At 29.2% G+C, this 20,475-nt stretch overlaps 1 protein-coding gene across 1 annotated transcript; it reads left to right on the top strand.

The window, feature by feature from the left end:
• Nucleotides 1–236: 236 nt before the first annotated feature.
• On the top strand, nucleotides 237–18,629 carry LOC128952554 (nucleolar protein 4-like). Its single transcript, XM_054297963.1, has 11 exons — nucleotides 237–827; nucleotides 11,404–11,443; nucleotides 12,095–12,154; nucleotides 12,255–12,289; nucleotides 13,391–13,539; nucleotides 13,670–13,871; nucleotides 15,595–15,682; nucleotides 16,117–16,532; nucleotides 16,621–17,019; nucleotides 17,516–17,678; nucleotides 18,414–18,629. Exons 1-11 carry the CDS (start codon nucleotides 363–365, stop codon nucleotides 18,626–18,628), a joined length of 2,232 nt encoding a protein of 743 aa, XP_054153938.1. The 5' UTR covers nucleotides 237–362; the 3' UTR covers nucleotide 18,629.
• The last annotated feature ends 1,846 nt before the right edge of the window (nucleotides 18,630–20,475 follow it).

The raw sequence follows: 20,475 nt of genomic DNA, 5'->3' as shown, positions 1-20,475 counted from the left end.
AATAATGAGCAAACTTCTCAAATACCGGAATAGTTGGAATGGGAAGTTCCCTCCCACGGAATATAATGGTTGTGTAGTAGGTTCTGGTATAGTATAGTACAGTACAATACGTACGACCACTTGTGCGACTAATGCCAGAATCCTAGTGTTTGCCCACAATATAGTGTGCGCCGCGCATACGGGAGAGGGATCTAACCCGCGTATGTGTTTAGGATAGCCCACAGACAGAGGAGATTGAAATAACAGCTTATTCTGTAACTCACATTAACACACATCTGACGGTTTCACTCGCACTGCAAACTATACAACCCGTGTCTAAAATTATTGAAATATTTATTATAATAGTCGGTAAAGTAAATTAGATGGACAGTAGAAGACATTCGGCCACACGTGTGGCCGCAGCAGTTGCACAGGAAGCCATAAACACACTCATGTCATCCTCGGCTGATCACGACTTTGAACTTAGTCTCCAGTCCTACACCAAGAATGGCACCAAAGATGGGATTCAAGCAGAAGCTAACACCTCGACAGACAAGATCACAGTTAATGGTCTGAAATCAACTCACAAATCGATGTATGATTCATATCAGGTGTGGGCTCTCAAAACATACGGAGATTCAGCTAAAACTAAAACAGTGACTAAAAAGAAATACAACAGAATATTGAAGATTTTGAAAGGAGAAGAGGGACAGAATGTGGAGAACTCTAAGTTCAGATTTTGGGTTAAAGCTAAGGGTTTCCGATTGGGACCACCAAATCTGGCAGCACTTCAAGCCAAGAGCACTGTCGAACAGGTGCTATACGTTCCCTGTTCTAAGTCAGCACAAGTATGTATTCATTTATTTATTACTCATTTGTTTTGCCACTAGTTTTTTCGCTCATAATTTTTTCTATTATATTTTATATATACTATATATATATACACAATGGTTTAATATATAAAAGTTTATTAATGTTATCACAGAATATACAGACACAGCTTTTTTGTGAACAGAGAGGTATGGTATGGGTAGTCGTACTTTAATATTAATGGTATGACTTGTGTAGTGAAATAAATGAATTGGCAAAAGCCTGGTGTGTGTGTGTGTGTGCACTGTGTAGGTCTGTCTCTGTGGTGAAGGTGCTGTGCGTTACGTTTATTAGATTGTATGCCAATGAGTGATAGGCAGAGCTGGCAATACATTTGTTGACTGAACTGTAAGGCAATGTAATTGTGAACACTATTGATGTGAACAATCATTCATAAGCTCTCACTTTAAAAGAAACTTTTCTTTACCATTACGTGTCTGACATGAAAGTATCATTTCAGGAGATATCACATATACTCACATTAATTCATATTTATTTGATTGCTATTATCAATACTTGAGTTTTTTGAATTAGTTTATAGTTATCAACAAAGTTTATGGGGGTATGGGGTCATCATTTAGGTCACAGCACTAAAGTGGACAAATATGTTTGGGTTGTATACCGTAATAATTGGTATTAAAGAGTATATATATAGTTGAATCTCATACAGTATATGTTAATGTATTTGATATGTTTGTAAAATTACCCAAAACTCTACTAAAATGATGTGCAATACTATACAATATATACAGTAATTCTACGGCAAAACCTTTTCCACCTATTTTTATATGACTGCAGTACTAAAGTTTGCATCGAAATACAAAAATAGAGGAATAGAGAAATAGAGTGCAATTTTATGGCTTAATATATAGCTCGCAGCTCAGGCTCACGCTCTCTCTCTCTCTCTCTCTCTCTCTCTCTCTCTCTCTCTCTCTCACTCACTCGTTCAATGTGTACTCTAATCTCTTCTCCCAGTTCTCTTTCTTTCTTTCTTTCTTTCTCTCTCTCTCTCTCTCTCTCTCTCTCTCTCTCTCTCTCTCTCTCTCTCTCTCTCTCTCTCTGTTAGTACAATAATAGCAGTTATGTGCTCTCAATTGCAAGTGAGCTTAACTCAACTCAATTCTCTATTGCATTGAGTTTTAGGCAAAATGTGAGTTTTGTCTGAAAATTCACATCCAGTCAACAGAAAAGAGAGAGAGAGAGAATGTATGGAAAGCTGTATATATATATATATATATATATATATATATATATATATATATATATATAGTATATATTTGGTGCACTTGTATTGTATGCTTAGGAAAGGCATGTAGTGTGCAGTGACTGTTGGCTTCAAGCGTTAGCATTTGTATGTAAACGGGACACCATTAGGTTGTAGTATAAGCTGAGCTTCTTTTGTATTGCAGTACTATATTGGAATGTGTGGATCGATAATACAATCTGACTGCGGGTTCCACCGTTGCCAGTGATTGCCTCCATTTCCAACTGATATCGAACAGTCATTTCGAGCACTTGCTTAGTATGTGTTGTGCTATACTTTCCCCATAACATCCCTCTGCCATCATCTCGACTAAGAATGAGATTCACGAGTATTGAAGAGAGAGAGAGAGAGAGAAAGAGAGAGAGAGAGAGAGAGAGAGAGAGAGAGAGAGAGAGAAAGAGAGAGAGAGAGCAGTAAAATGCTATTTCACTAAATTATAGCCACCCCTGCCTACAGTTACACCCGTTTCCACATACAGTCACTCACACTCTTTCTATGCAAGAATTATGAGCACAAAACTATGCAAACAATAAGCGCTGAAAAAAAGTTTTGCATAAAATCTAAGATTTGACTCATTTGACAGCAATTGAGTTCAATATATTTACTTTAAAATATTATTTTTGAAACCATATTTATGTCAAAATTCAAATAATAAAATACACCGTTTTTTGGTTTTGTATGGGTTATAGATTTATCCAAATAATTATCAGCACAGGTATTAAATTCATTCATTTGAAATGAAATGTTATGAATGAAATAAAATCTCATTTTGCAAAATTCAAACTTATATTTGATACAATTATTTATTATTTTTTAGTATATACCGGTATATATATACTGTATATGTTGTTGCGTTTGATACAGTACTTACTCAGGCATACAATTGATGGGATAAAATACAATATGTTTTTATATAAAATATGTTTTATCATTGGTTGCACTCTTATGAATGACATGTGAAGGCTAGCTATGGGTCTGTTGTCTGTTTACTGTTTATTTTGTTTAATGAATGAAAGATAGAGTATAACTATACTGTAGTACTTTATAATTGAATGTAAAGATTTACAAACAAATATCATTAAAAAAAAGTTAATTATAATAAATGATAACAAAACCACACAAATTAGAGGGACATTAAAAACAATGTTAATGTGACCTTTTTTATGGGTCTAACACACAGTGCAACAGTTGACAAGCAATTTGATAATTTACTGGCACTGCATATACTGTACACTCCATCGATTCAATACATTTGGACTGACTTTCACTTTCTATGCTCTCTATCTATCCATCTGTTTAATGGAGTCAATGCAATGTCTCAGTGAATGTGCAATATTTTATATCATTAGTTTTTATATTATAATACAGTTTATATATTATATACACTACAGTACATATCGAAGCAGTACACCTGTGCTGCAAACACACATACTTTCAATAACAGTATATATGTATATATCATATATATATATATATATATATATATATATATATATGATKATTTTTTTTCAGGATATATAAATTATATATAATAATAATAAATGTGATTACAATGTATTAACTTTTATTTTAGATTAGTTAAAAAATAAATAATTATTTGTAAACAAATCTTTGATATTTTAAAGCTTTAATGTAATTTATATTCGTTTAATAATATTTATATACAATAATATGAGGACTGGTATATTTATAATGTATTTGTGAAATGTTGGTCACATAAACAGTAGTTTTTATCTGAGCTTTAAATCATATATAACTCAAATGACACAACTGTACGATTGTTGTCGATATATATATATTGATACAATTGTGTGCCTATCATATCTTGCATTTATATGTTGTCCACAAAATAACTGAAAGCTTTTTTATATCAATGATTAGTTGTTTCATTTGATTTTAAACTATGCTTTTCTTTGACAGAAAAGTATGATTTCAGGGGTTGGACTTCAACTTAGAGACCATTTTGCGGATAAATTTGAGTCTAGTTTTAAATCAAGAGTTTGTCAAAAGATATAAAAATATATTATATTTTTTATAAATAAGTTTAATTTGCTTATAAGTTTAATGCTGTATATACTATATGTGATATAAATTTTGTGAATAGAGAGGCAAAAATATAAAAAATTGATTTCAAAGTGTATATAAATTTATGTTTAAAGTTTGGGACAGATATATGATTGGAGTTTAATGATGTGTTAATAAAAATTGAAAATATTTAAAGAAATAAAGTGATATCAAATCTATTTGTTATCAGCAAAACCCACAAAAGTGAAAATCGGTGCTTAAAAATAGTGTCGACTCTGGAATAAGTGAATAGGGAGAGAGAGAGAGAGAGAGAGAGAGAGAGAGAGAGAGAGAGAGAGAGAGAGAGAGAGAGAGAGAGAGAGAGAGAGAGAGAGAGAGAGAGAGAGAGAGAAATAAGTGAAAAGTAAAATAAATTACTCGGTTTTCAGATTGAGTTTGTTTTATATTTTATCTGTTTGTTAGTAATGGTAATAGTGGTGTAACACAACACTAGCATTCAATCAAATGGCAAATCAACTCTTTGTCATTATATATATATATATATATAATAAGTAAAATATATTGATACAGTTTATTAGAAAATTGTGATGAATTAAGTTTTTAGTTGCAATCGACTACTATTTACGGCTAAATTTTGCTAACAGTTGACTCTTTCATTGGTTTTTATAATCATAAGCTTAAGGATTAGTACAGAAAAATAGTCGGTTTGTTATTTGAAGGCTTGCATTACTACAGGACTGTTACCAACTAAACACTCATTTATTCTTATGATAACTACCAGAGCCAGGCATTGATAACTCAAGTTCTGACCAAATTTCAACGTTAGAGATTAAAGTGTTAGTTGAAACATATATACCTTATATGATTGGGTAGGTATAGTCAATATATTCATTGTCCGGCATTACACACATTATGCACGACATCCTAACGTTGTTTAGTTCTCCTGAATAAAAGATTTGTCTAAATAAATGTCTCATTTGTTTTTCAATGGGTTCATAGTTTTAGTCATTATGTCGAGGCTTTTGGACTCAACAAAACTCTCTTAAATTATTTGTATCACTATTTATACACTAATTTCACATCCAATTTCTGGTTTACATCAAACCCTTTTCTAATAACAATTGATTTTCAACAATATATTCTTAATTTACTATTTATCTAATTTAGTCTCATTTATGGCTAACACAAACAGTTTAAAAATTTATTAAAATTTGTATTTTTGTTATTTGATAATAATTTACTGTTAGAAATATCTAAAAATATTTGCTAAAAATATATTTTAATACTAAAGTTATATCATTAGTGGGCTGTAATAACACACGTTTTAGTTAATTATGAAAAATAGTTGAGTGTTTTACACGTTTGTCATTTTGTGTTGAATTTTGATTATCAATTGGACCTCAAGATAATGTATTTCATTTTAATTTTCCGATTCACAAAACAGGGTTGAATACTGACAACACAGCTATAGTTAGACCCGAAAAGTGTCTCACAATTATTGTGTGCTTTTAGTTTACTTTTACAGCTCAAGCCTACCGATGATTTTAGTACTTTCTATATTAGGGTTTACTCTAAGAGCACACATACTATTAGTTTGAGAGACGAGTATATAAAAGTTGGTTTATTTGGTGCACACATTCACTCTAATCAAAAGGCTATAACTCTGTGCTCTATATATATRTGTGTTTAATGTAATGGTGTTTCAGTGCAATAGTTATTCACATGTTTTGATTATCAAAGTGAAGACATAGAGAAATCGGTCCTTTAGTGTGCCTTCAGGTTTCCAAAGAGACAAAACCAATGCTTTTACTATATTTTACTCGTTTTTAGTCGACTTTTACTACATCTACAGTTAAGACCAAAGTAGTAGAGATCAAAATACTCAAATACACACACAATATACTCAATAACACTATTGCCTAATATATAAATATATATATATACTAACATTTCTGCTCTCTTTCTACACAATTCTGTCATTGGGTTCCGTTTTATCCTTCACTTACATTCTCTCTCTCTCTCTCTTTCTCTCTCTCTCTCTCATGCGATCTCTCTGTTCAATTCTGTTCATACAATTTATACTATCTGTCTGTTTATTGCCTGAAACTTAGGTCCTGAGTAGTGTTGGTATTAGAGTCGATATGTTGGTAGCGAGGAGTGGGTAGTTGTTTGTGTACTGTATTCTCAAATGATATCGATTTTTACTTCATTCGGGCATCACATCAACCATAGCTCTCTTTCTCTCTGCTGATACTCTTTATGGGCGAACTGACAGTACTAGCAGGTTGTGTGTGTGTGTGTGTGTTAGCGGAGATATAACTATAGCATCTTTGTTAGTGTACAGTACTGTAGTACCAGTGCACTCGTTTCTCGTTGGTTAAGGACTGACATATCAGCTTCCAATTTATCACTAATAAAAGTTATCACAATTTTGCTCTGAAATGAACAAAAAAGAGGACTTTTACAATAAAAACTTATTTATTGAAATAAATATAATGATAACAATTTGGGTGTAAAATAGTTTTTGTTACTAATAAATGATAAGTTAGTTATAAAACCTGTGCTACCTTTGAGTACAAACACATACACACAGATCCATACATATATATATAAATAGAGATCCAGTGGAGTGACCAAAACCAACGCCCAATTGTACTCCATTGCCATTAGAGTTGGTGTGTATTAAACACGCAATGAATATTTGCTTCAAAATACATGTAATGATAACAATATATGAGAGGGAATCGAGTCGTGAGGTATCATAAGGTTTCATTGCATTCAATTTATATATATTTTTCTCTATCATACAAAATACAATCATAAATGCAGTATACTATATATAATATGTGTTTGCAATACAAGAAATGTTTGAGGTATAGGTGCAGTCCATCTCTGGCTCTTATAATTTATAACCAATGAGAGGACAGCCAATCGAGAGGAAAGAAAACGACAAAATCAACACTAAATCAACACTTGCGGCAAAAAAAGCAAAATATTACACGAGTGGAGCAAAAAATATCAAAAATATATATATATTGAACTCATATGTACTCCAAATGTGTCTCAATATTATAGAATTGTATTCAAACGTAAACTCAATATTATTAAGTTTGTGTCAAACCTTTACCATTAGTGAGAAACTTTTTTTATAATATGTTTCTTAATTATATATTTTCAAATAAAATTATTCAATTTTGTAGTTAAATTTTAATTGACACTCATTTACATTTATAATTAGATTATAAAAATGGAATTTTTTGAAATACTAGTCAAAATACAAATAATAATAATACTGTAATAATAATAAGGAAAATATGTCAGAAGTATATTAAATTTGAACTGAAAGTCTCTTTCATACCACATATTTTTATATGACTTTAATTTTGGGCTCAATTTCATTGAAGTTTTTGTTTTCTCTCTCAAACTCTTTTTGCTGTTCATTGAATGGTTGCGGCACTCAGTTTGGTTGGTCTCCAGTGTTATAACATATTGAGTGAACCCATTGTATAAATGATATTAATGTCTGTGAAGTAGGTTTGATGTGTTAGGAGCTCAGTATTATTATTATTAAGAGCTATGTAAACGAACAGACATAAAGCACCGGCAATACAATTTGGTAGACCTTATCGTCTAATACTAATATCAATGTATATACAGTATATATATTGTATGTATACATTGGATTGTATACTATCCAGTAATATACAAAATATATACACAATATATTAAATATAATATTATGCAGTTTAATGTATACGAAAGATGTATCCATGAAAAACCGCACACATATTAACTATTTTTGTTGAAAACTATATTTGTATTGAAGTTGAATTGCATTCAATGATAATATTTATAAAAATCTAAATCTAATTTTACACACATCTATTGCTTGATATTTAGAAAAACATGGCATATATTTATATATAAATTTACAGTATATATTGAGGACAATACTATAAAAAACTAGTTTTTTCTGATAAATACTTTTTTAAAAATATTCAAATTGATTTGATTATACAATCAAATCAACTCAAAATTATTGTGTGTTGTATACGTTATTATGTTTRTGTGCGTGTATTCTGTATACACTATAAAATGCAATATTTGTAAAGTGTATACTTTATGTTAAAATGTTATATCAATACATCCCATATATGAATTAGGAATAAATTTCAACAAAATTTTATATTTTTGTCACTTATTTTTGTAAATCTAATACAACATTATAAGTATTGAGAAATCAGCGGAACTTTTAATTATCTGAAATTATAAAAAATAATTTTTCTGTTATCACTATAACAGTTGACTGTACTTCACTCTAATGCAAGTATTGTGAGTTTGATATTAGGTTGTGTTAGGACTTAAATAGTATGAAACATATAATAAGCACCGATACCAATAACAGCACCTGTGCTCTTACACTCAGTAAACAATAATTTTGCTAAACAGGACATATCATATACACACTTATCGTATATTTAGTTTGTTGTATTTAGGTTTAATGTCTAACTTTATATGTTATTATATTATGTAAGCCATTGACTATATTGAAAATGAAAGTAGTATTGCCTAAAAACCTGACTGTGCTCTAAGTCTATGTCTGTCCTGTTTATGCGACTCTCTATTGAATATTAAATTAGTTCCTCAGGAGAACAGGCAGTCAACCACTCACTCAGCATTTCATCTAAAACCGAGCTTTTATATTATGCTTTTATCAAATATATATATATATATATACTGTATATATCAAATATATACTGGTATATATCTAACTATACCTTTCTCTACCATAACAACATACTTTACCTTTCTATTAAATAAATTGATATTCAATCACTAATAAAATTTTTGGAAATTATAAATAATGATTCATATATTTAATTTATTTTTAATATACATTTGTTTTATATATCATCAAAATTATCAAAATATTTGTCAGCAAAATGAATTAAACGCTTATTCTTGAAATCTTATGATAAATTAAAAAGTATTTGTGTGTAAATTAAAATAACAATTGTGTTAATTGGATATCAAGTTATTTTGTAATATAAATTCTAATAACAATTTAGTTTACAGTATATTATAAATTAAGTAATTATTTTTCTTTTCTAATGTAATGCTATATGAGTTGTATGTATTAAATGATATGACTGTTCACATTTGAATATCATTTTGAATGATGTATACCCGAGTAATGAATGGTATGAGTGCGCACATGTACTCTCATTTGCGAGCTCTGGGCTCATCAGCTCATCATTTGGCCCGCACTTATCCACATTAAATTCTGCACATTATATGCACTGTTATTAAGTAGTGTATGTGTATGCTGTGTGTGTGTGTGTGTGTGTGTGTGTGTTGCTGTGTGTGCTGTTTTTGTAATGCATGGACGATGCGATGCGTAAGTTAGCTGATAAAGGTTGTATAGTGAGAGGGGCTGGTAGTAGTCGTAGTAGTAGTAGTAGTAGTAGTAGTAGTAGTAGTGGTAGTGTAGACTCACTCTGGAATCTGTATATTGAATATTACGAGATATATCAGAACTGAATATATTTTCTGCTAACAGTGCTATAGTGTTGGAGCACTTGTGGGAATAGTATATGTCGTTCACTTACAGTATTAGTGAAATACCTTGTGATGTGATGTGGGCTTAAAAACAAAAACTCAAACACACACACAAACTATGCCTGAGAAGCGCATTATATTTACTATGTTTTCATATAATAACTTTCATATTGAGTAACATATACTCTAAATCATAACTTTATATCCACTTTTATGTATGCATTATATGGTCTGTCTCTGAATTTTTTCTGGTGTTGTTATATACTGTTATATATATATATATATATATCATTAATATGAAAGTACTTTCTCTGTTATATCGCTATCACCTCTAACTCAGAGCTCTGTTCACTGTTAGCACTATTGCTATACATGTAATGCCTGTGCATTCTCTCATTTTTCTCTTTTTGTTGTTTTGCTGAAAAAACTTTATTTGTTATTTAGGACTAACTTTGATGCCAACGAAGGCATTACTTCACCAAATGTTATATATATTTTATTCCATTACGTTTACCATCCCTTTCCTAACTCTCTCTCTCTCTCTCTCTCTCTCTCTCTCTCTCTCTCTCTCTCTCTCATCAAATAGTTTGCAGGACAGAGAGCACGAAAAGAGATTTAACACAACTCAATGTTCAACCCCTCCTATTACTCTCCCCATCCGATCCATTCTATTTTCATGTTGCTGTCGTTGTGTGGAAATGAAGCCCAAACCCATACACTTTGTAGTGCACACACACACACACACACACACACACACACACACACACACACACACACACACACACACACACACACACACACACACACACACATGACATATACACATACTGTGTRTATATATAAAGAGAGAATAGAACATTGCATTGACTGGCATTCAGTGCACTACAACTAATCTCATGCCTCTGCAAAAGGGAAGGCATAATGCGAGCTCAGGCAGAGCCCAATTGAAGAACAACACACTCTCTCAGTCAGTCACACACACACACACACACACACACACACATATATATATATATATATATATATATACTCACTCACACACTGTGTATCGATCGGTGCGTCTGATGATGCGGTCCCTCATGCCTTACATGCCATACAAGATAGCAAAAGCACTTACACTCAATACAGAGCACATCATAATTCTGTATAAAAGTAGAGCCAAACTATAGCTAACTCTAACTCTTATGTTTGCACCGAAAGAGAAGTTCAAGATTTCCAAAATGCAGTTCACTTCCATTAACTATAAGTAGGTATTCCTATAGTTGTATATATATATATAGATATATATACAGTCTATATATTGTATATCTATTTCTTGTCTCCAAAACACTACATATAATATGAATAGAAAAGAAAAATCACAACTAATAACAAAAATACAACGAATTTTTACAAAAAATAAAGTTTTCTTCGGATTTAAATTCATTTCGCTTAAAGAATCAAATTTTACTGAATATTCTTTATATATATTGTGTGTGTTTTCTATACAATTAACATTCAAATTCCTATTTTGGGTTATTTTCTAAAATTGAAATAAAATTTGTTATCTTTAAGTATTTATAGAAAAAATAGATGTTATATATATTTAAAGAGATTTTAAAAGATTTGTATTTCTGTAAATTTTTTTTGTTTTAATGAATAATTTTAATGCAAGTTTTGATGTAAATATGAAAATACTAATTATTTTTTTTGTTTTTATAATATAGGGTTCCGATTCTGAGAATACCATATATAAAAAAGTAGCCGGTAAAGTAAACTATTTTTTATATTTATAAATTTATATTTTTGTTATAATAATGTATTTGAAGACCAAATGATGGGAATCGCATTATTTGCCATATTTTTTATATAAATCCTTTTATTGGGTGGAGTAGGCAATGATCATAATCGACGCCAAATCACCCAAATTTTGGGAGTTTTATGTAAAATATTATCAGTTACCATGATCATTTTATTAGTTTAAGATTTATTTAATTAAAAATAATGTTTTATTATTAATAACTTTTTATTTGCATTTTTAAAGTTAAAATTAAAATAAGAAACATACGGTATAGAACTAATAGTTAAGATAATGATGTTATCAAAAATCAATTTAATAAATAGTAACAAAATTAATATTTAATAGTAACAACAATTAATTTTTTTGTATTTCAATAACTAATGGTTTAATATTAATAACTAATAAGAATATTTGTAATAAAAAAATTTCAAAATAGTTTATAAATAATTCTAATAGATATTTAGTTTTTGCAGCAAAAATGTATTTTATTGTAAAAAAATCTTTCAGAAAATTCAATGATTATTATATTCTTAATGTATAGTAATTTAAGTTTTTAAAATTATTTTATTTTTAATTCTTTATTACATAACTTATGTGCGGTTTGTTTGGTGATTAAGTGGTGGAAAACTTTTTTGATATAATATACAATGTTCACGTGGAAATGGATGGCAGATCAGGTATGTCTATATGTTTAATATCTATCTTTTAAAGAGATAGACATTATTTAAGATGTTTTCATTGATAATAACATTCTCAATGTCTATCTGTCTAAAATAGGTCGACACGCAGGACAAAAACGCACATATAAAGCGGTATGTCATTAAATACATACACACACACACATACATACATACATACATACATACATACATACATACATACATACATACATACATACATACATACATACATACATACACACACACACACACACACACACACACACACACACACACACACACACATACATATATATATATACTGTATATATATATATATAATTACGTTATATGTACTGTTACTTATAAACAGATATATAATTTACTACTGTAGCACATATAAGTTATGTTATATGATATAACAGAGTACCTAAAAATTAATTGAAGTATTTAAAATTAATTTTTACTCAATTATAAATAATAAAAATAATAAATTCAATTGGTATTGTCATTTTTAAAGTATATATTTTAAGATGCTGATAATTTTGCTTTGTTTTAAGTAATAACACAAATTAATAATACACTATTATATAAATTTAGTATTTAAAATTATCATGAATTACTAATTAATAATATGATATTAATGTATATATTAAATATATAATATATTTATATTTATTTATATATATAAACTATTAAATAAATTTTGTCAAAATATTTTCATATATTTAATTCATGAATTTATTATAAATTATTAGAATTTTATTACATAAAACTCTTTTAATTATTGAAAATTTTAAATAATAGACTGTATTTATACCAAGGGTAAATTAAAAATTATATTATATGCTATCTTATTATTATAAAATAGACAACATATTAGTCACATAATTTTATGATAAGTAATTTTTTGTAAGAAAATCAGTTTAGACTAATATAAAATTAATGGATGAAAGCATTGTTATATACCTATTGATAGAGAAGCGTTAGTTTCCTTATAATTGAATTGAGGTCTGTATTGGTCTCAATGCAGTACTTTAGAAAAATTTAATAAAATGTGTTTAAAAATTTAAGGAATTGCTTGTAATATAATAAGTAAAGTTAGAAAAGAAAAAACATAAGAAAGAGATATAATGTTATAAATTGGATGCAATCAAGTCATTGCATTTGGCTGTATAGTAGACATCAGGACAATAATTATAAGAGTTTTTTTTTAATAAATGTTTAAAATTGTGGTAATGTTTTGAATGATAGGTTGCAGAGATGTATGCATTCCTACCGCGAGAGGCAGTGACTCGTTTCCTGATGTCCTGCTCTGACTGCCAAAAGCGTATGCATCTTCAGAGTACCAATGGATCTACTAATGGTATGACCGCCCAAAGTAAAACTTCCTCATCTAAAAGGTATGTCATTAGAAATTATCATTACATTTGCTATAATGTTGAGTGAAAGCCTGTGCACCAAATACTGTAAATCAAACTAACAATTACTATCTTTTTTATAATCGTTCGGCAAATATATAAATATAAACAGCACTTCTATGCGGAAGAGTCTACTGAACACAAATTTAGTCGATGGACTGCCAAAGACAGCGCTTGATATCGACTATTCATTGCCGTTAACGACAACAATAAAGCGTATGAGAAATGCGGGCTTTGTTTATAACGTTATGGGAGACTCACTCATTGCACCCACAGTTCCCAGTCTAGGCTTTGATGGCCAAGAGGGTGATGATGTAAGTGCTCTATATATATATATACTATACCACACATTGTGATATCATTGATAACTACCATAATTTACTTCAAACACAATCTCATTTTAACCCTAACACAACATTTACACAATATCTCAATTAATGCTTTACTTTAATGAATAGCGAGTTTTAGCTATAAAATTGATTTTTATATGAAATGTATTTTACATTTGATTTTATAATTAGTAGAAAAATAGTTTATTTGAGAAAATTGAAGATATGAAGTGTAATGTTTAAGTATAAAGTGAAATGTTTTAAACAAAAACATAACCGAAAGGAATCAACAAGTTTTGGTCGACAGTCTATAGATTGTAGTCATGTATAGTATGTATTGCTTGTATTGCTTGTGCATCGCCTCGTGCTTTGCTCCACATTCACCAAAAAAGACTTAACGAAATACTATTTCAGTTACCATAGAGATTGCATTCAATTCATTTGATCCAGTAGTGTGTATATGAGGCACTGGTATATAGCGGTATATATATATATATACTGTATGTGTGTGTGTGATATTGTGAACACTTTGATATACAACTTATATTAAAGCAATTTTGCAAATACTAAAAGCATTATCATTTACTTTTGGATCACACATTGAGAACACACACACACACACAYACACACACACACACACATATATATATATATATATATATATATATATATATATATATATATATATATATATAYACATACACACATACACACATACACACATACACACATACACACATACATACATATATACTGTATATACCTTTTGTGCCATCCATTAAAAGACATGTATTTAGTAAGTCATTTGAAATTATTAGTTGTTTTAAAACTAATTAGTTGTCGTCTCAATTGATTAGACTTTCGCAATGAATGCTTTGATTAATGGATGCATAAAATTCATGATAAAAAATTTGAGTGCATTTGATTGAATTCAATACTATCCAGAAAGTAGACAACCAATGCTAGAGTGTGTGTCTGTATTTGATATGCCATTTACTAATAAGTTTCCAATCTATAGCTTTACAGGGGCTAACACATGCATACGGGCTCAGGGATCTGCCTGTGAGCACTAGAAACACGAATTAGTTTAAGCAAACATATTGTTGTGATAGAAGTAGTGATGTCTGAATAGTAGTGTATGTTTGGACCACAAAAAGTAATAATCTTTTTGGTTATGCCATTCATTTAGAGCCCAAAACCAATTGATTTTTGTCGCTTTTAAAGGTCTGCAAATTGCATCCCAAATGAAAGCCCATAATAATGTAGTTAAATGCCATTTCATACCATTCCATAGCAAACTACTACACTATTTCATACAATTTGATAGCATTTCATACCAGTGCTCATCATTACATATGATATAACATTGGATTCTAACCATTAGACACATTGAGTTCTTAGAGACTGCTATTAAAGGCATAGGCATTGAGTGGCAAGTGATGGCCTCTACTTTAGTTTAGTATAGTATTTGATCCATTCGTACGATTCATAGTATATATGAGTTTTGTATTGTATTTGATCCAAACATTTCTCTTGTGTCACACAGGAGTGTACTCTAGTCTAACAGTTCTCTAATACAACTCTATTGTATACTCTATACCACTGTTATAGCTATACAACTGTCAATGCTATCCATTTGATATCTCTTGTGTCTCCAGTTTGGTATAGATTTGTATTTAGTGTCTGTCTATGCCTTTACTTTCAATAGGAAATGATATCGGAGACAGAGACCGGCGCATCTGATGCTGACATTAGTGCACACAATGGGGATCAGACCACTGCTGCAAACAGTGACGGTAAATATAATATACATCTCACAGCACTGGTAGTAGCATTGAGAGCACTACATACACAACACCACTAACACCACTGCCTGTCTCTCTTTCTCTCTCCACTCTACTCTCTACTCTAATACCCTGTGCTATCATCTCTCTCTTTCTTTCTTTCTTTCTCTTTTTCCCTCTCTCTCTCTCTTTCTCTCTCTCTTTCTCTCTCTCTCTTTCTCTCTCTCTCTCTCTCTCTCTTTCTCTCTCTCTTTCTCTCTCTCTCTTCTAATGTTTTTCTTTTCTTTTTCTTCGCACATCTTTTTTCATTTCTTGTATTTCTTGAGTTCTTGTATTCCCTTTCAGTCACAATCCATACCTATCTCTCGCAAAGACAAAATGTTATGCAATTGGAGTCTTGAAACTAATGAATAAATTTTTTGCATTTAATTTAAATCTCTATTCAGACGCTGTCTGTGAAGAGATCACCGGTGATGACGACGATGAAGAAGTTGTCGATGAGACCGACTTCGATGAAGAAGCCGTTCCATTAGATATGAGTCGAGTCAAACGTGAGACTTGTATTTCTTCAGATCAACCATTGAATATGTGCTCCAAGAGAGCTAAACTGAGTAATACTTGTAAAAGTATTATAAATGGTAACGACAGTGGAAGTGGTGCTGATTTTCATAATAAGCATCACTCGAGTACTAGTCATATCAGCCATGGCTTCACAGAGCGTTGGAATCATAAAACAAAGAGAGAACTACATGAAGATGAAGAAGATGACGACGACGAGGATAATGATCTACAACTTGGAGACAGACTGTTGTCAGAGCAGAGCACTGGTAGTTACGATCCCGAGAGGCTTAAAGCTTTCAATGTATTACAAATTCAATACAAACCTTTATTAGCGAACAATTTTTGTTGATTTGATGCCATTATTTCTTTTTCATATGGATTGCCATTAGATGTTTGTCAGGCTATTTGTTGATGAAAATCTCGATCGAATGGTTCCCATCTCAAGACAGCCAAAGGAAAAAATTCAAGCAATCATTGAGAGCTGTGGCCGTCAGTTCCCAGAGTTCAGTGAAAGGGCGCGAAAGCGTATCAGAACTTATCTCAAGTCTTGTCGTCGAACCAAACGACATAAGACTACGGCTCAGACCGTGGCCTCAGGCAATGAAAATGGGAATAACGGCAGAGCTTGGAGTGAATCATCCAATACTAACACCAACACCAAGACTGGTCCGTCATCTCATGTGTCATACCATTTAACATCTCCAATGGCTGAACAAATCCTGGCGACAGCCTGTGATAATGAATGCCAAAACGCCAAAAGGATGCGAATGGGACTCAAACCTATTTCTGTGAGCTTAGTATGTCTTCCCTCTGTCTCATTCCCCATCAGTTTCCCTTCACATCCCTATCCCTATTACACACTCCTCTCTCGTCTCTCTTTTTTTTATATAACATTTCGTTTATTACATAACACAACACACATTCACATTCTATAGAGTACGGTATGTACAGTGCAGTACAGTTCAGTACTGTTTCAGTTATACTGTACTATACTATAACACCGTTATCTAGTATTCACTCCTCTCTCTCTCTCTCTCTCTCTCTCTCTCTTTCTTTCTTTCTTTCTTTTTTCTCTCCTTATCCTAATATAACACGAATTGTAATTATTTCATAAAATCCCAGCAATTCTTCATTTCATTTGATTTAATGTTAAAAATTAATAATACTCTAAAAAGATACCCATTTCTACAAATTTTAATGTTAACATAATAACTAATTTTATGAATATATATTTTGCCCATATATTAAAACATCACGTATTTTTGACAATCTGTAATTGATAAGAATGAGGTGTCGTCGACCAGCACCGGAACCACATCAGCACCGGTTCACTGTACGGCCACCTCGACATCTGCCAGTGCCGTACAAGTGTTTCAACAAAGCTCTACAACTAATCCTAATTTATTGTCTTTTTCATATCAACAACAATCCATAGCATCAGAAAACAGTAAGTTTTGCTCCAATTTTTGCTATTTTATCGATATATAGACTGAAATAAAAGAATTTGTTTGACAAAGTTTTAAAATTTTCTTTTATTTATAATATCCTTTACCATAAAACATATATTTTTTTGAACATAAAATACACACAAAAAAGTGGCAGAAATAGAGCACTGATAGGAACAGTAGTATAACAGCAGTAGTAAAGTGTTTGGTATCACAAACCGTTAGTCTTGTGCCTCCAACTCATCCCTGCAATCGATTTAGTCTTATATTCAGAAAAAAAGAGATTTTTATTGCAGTCATGCAGTCACTCACCAGTCGTTCACAACTTTTTTATGCATTATTTTTCTCAAATGATCTTCAAATGCAAAAGTCGTTCATTTCTTTGACTTTTTGTATTCATATTTGATTTTCTTTCTTTAAATCCTTTTTTATATATTTTTTTCACTAATAATAAGTCCAATTAAAAGGAATATAAATCAAAATTCATTTATATGTGTCATATAGTTATTCAAAGTGATGAGAAAATAAGATTTTTTTTATTATTAAAAAAAGATTAGTATTAATATAAATTTACTAATTTATTGTTCAATTTGTTTAATCTTTCTAAGTATTGAGTCTTTGAAATATTCACTCATTTAAAATYAAATATAATAAAAACCCAAAAAAATATTATTTTGAAAAAATACAATTTTGAGTCTAAATTTATTGATTTGTTTTTCTTGGATGTTATATATCAGACACTAGCAATGGTACTACTAATCTCGTGAACGGTAACTCAGTCACTGGTAGTGTCTCATCAAATGGTAAGCCATCGACAACTGGTACTCACTATTCACTGAATCCGAGCGAAGTGGCCGCAGTCAAGCAGCTAATCGCCGGTTACCGCGAATCCGCCGCTTTCTTATTGCGATCGGCCGATGAACTCGAACAGCTTATACTACAACAAAATTAAATTATCCTAGATCATTTACTTATTATTCAAAAACAATTTAACAGTATTATTACTGTATTAATATTATTACAATATTAAACAAATCAAAATTTTGCTGAAAAAATACAAAATTTACACATATAAAAATTATAATTTATAATTGATTAAAATTTTTAAACAAATTTTAATAGTTATTTAATTTATTTTAATGAATGAAAGGTTGCTTTAAAAGCCTTGACATTACTTTTAACTTAGATTATGATAATCGAGAATAAGAAAAATTAATTCTTATTCATATGTTATTAGATATTCGTAATTGTTATCAATTATTATAAAATTATTCAAATATTATATTTAATATTATTGTAAAATGTTTTTTGTTTGTATTTGCTTTCTGTGTGATTTTGTGCAATTTATTACTAGTCGATAATAACTATTATAAGCATATATTTTTTATTAATTTAATAAAAATATTAAATTGTTAATTACAAAATAAGTGATTAGTAAAATAAATATTTGTGCAGTTTTAACATATTGATGGAATTTAAAATTATATAAAATAAATATAATAAATAATAATTTTATTGAATTTTAATATTTGATGAATTTAATTAAAATATTTGTAAATAATTAAAGTTATTTACGATAATAAGACACATATCTATAATAAAAAATAATTAATGTAATAATTATCATAAATTTATTGRTGACATAATTATTTTAAACTTATTTCTACCTCATTTTAAAATAATTCATATAATTTTATAAATATTTATTTAAAAATTATTTATGTAATTTCGATAATTTATTATATAAATTAATTCATTGTAAAAAATCTATGTTAAAATTTAGTTAAATTATTGTATAATTTCTCATTAAAAAACATATTTGTATTATTTAATTGTTTGTTAAATATTATGGTTATTATTATTTATTTAAATAAAAAAATTTATTTAAACTTTTTATATTTTATCATAATTTATTAAATATTAATCATAATTAGAAAAATATATACTTATATTAATAAATATTATATTAAATAAACTTATTATTAAAAAAGTTTTTTGATTATATTTATAAATTATAATTAACAAAAATCATATTAAAAATTATTTTAAAATCAGTATTTCATTTACGTTAAAATAATAAACTATACGGTATATAGAAAAATACTATTTGTATGATTTAAATGACATCTATTGATATGAAATTAAATTGCTTTGAGTGATCCTCAATAGAAATATTGAAATTTTTGTCGACAATATTTTAAAAATAATGTTATATTATTTATTATATAACATAATATCATATAATATGGTTTGTATTAGATATCGGAAACGAAGATGTTTTCGAAAAGCAAATCATATAAAAAAACCTAAACCGAAACCAAACTGTTTTTTTGTTAATAGACATTAAAATGCAAAATTTAATTGTATTTAATATTATTTTAAAGCATTACATTAACTGTAGAATAACATTATAATTACAATAATTATCAAAAAAATTGTTTTCAGTTCCGGTTTTAACGSTTTAACTGAATCGTAATCAGTTCTGAACTCTATATCTAAATAAGATCCAAATATTTTATAATCAGAATTTAATATTTTGCATATTTTTTAATCATAAWTTTATCAAAATTTGTTTATTAAATTTATTTACTTTATTTATAATTTTTAAATAAATTTAAATATTAAAATGCTTTTTACAGTATTTTACAGGAAATWTATATGAGGTATATCCAATAAATAATATTTTGTAATATTTAAATATTAATTTATACCATTAGATAAAACATTATATAAATATTAGTATTTTATAGATTAATTTTTAAATAAATATCCATATAAATAATCAAACAAAAATATTTA

The sequence above is a fragment of the Oppia nitens genome, unplaced genomic scaffold (genome assembly GCF_028296485.1).
Source record: "Oppia nitens isolate AA-2021 unplaced genomic scaffold, nextdenovo-longstitch-racon4-pilon3 scaffold1_pilon_pilon_pilon, whole genome shotgun sequence".
NCBI lineage: Eukaryota > Metazoa > Arthropoda > Arachnida > Sarcoptiformes > Oppiidae > Oppia > Oppia nitens.
The sequence above is the reverse complement of the archived record's forward strand: the minus strand, read 5'-3'. Positions and strand labels throughout refer to the sequence as shown.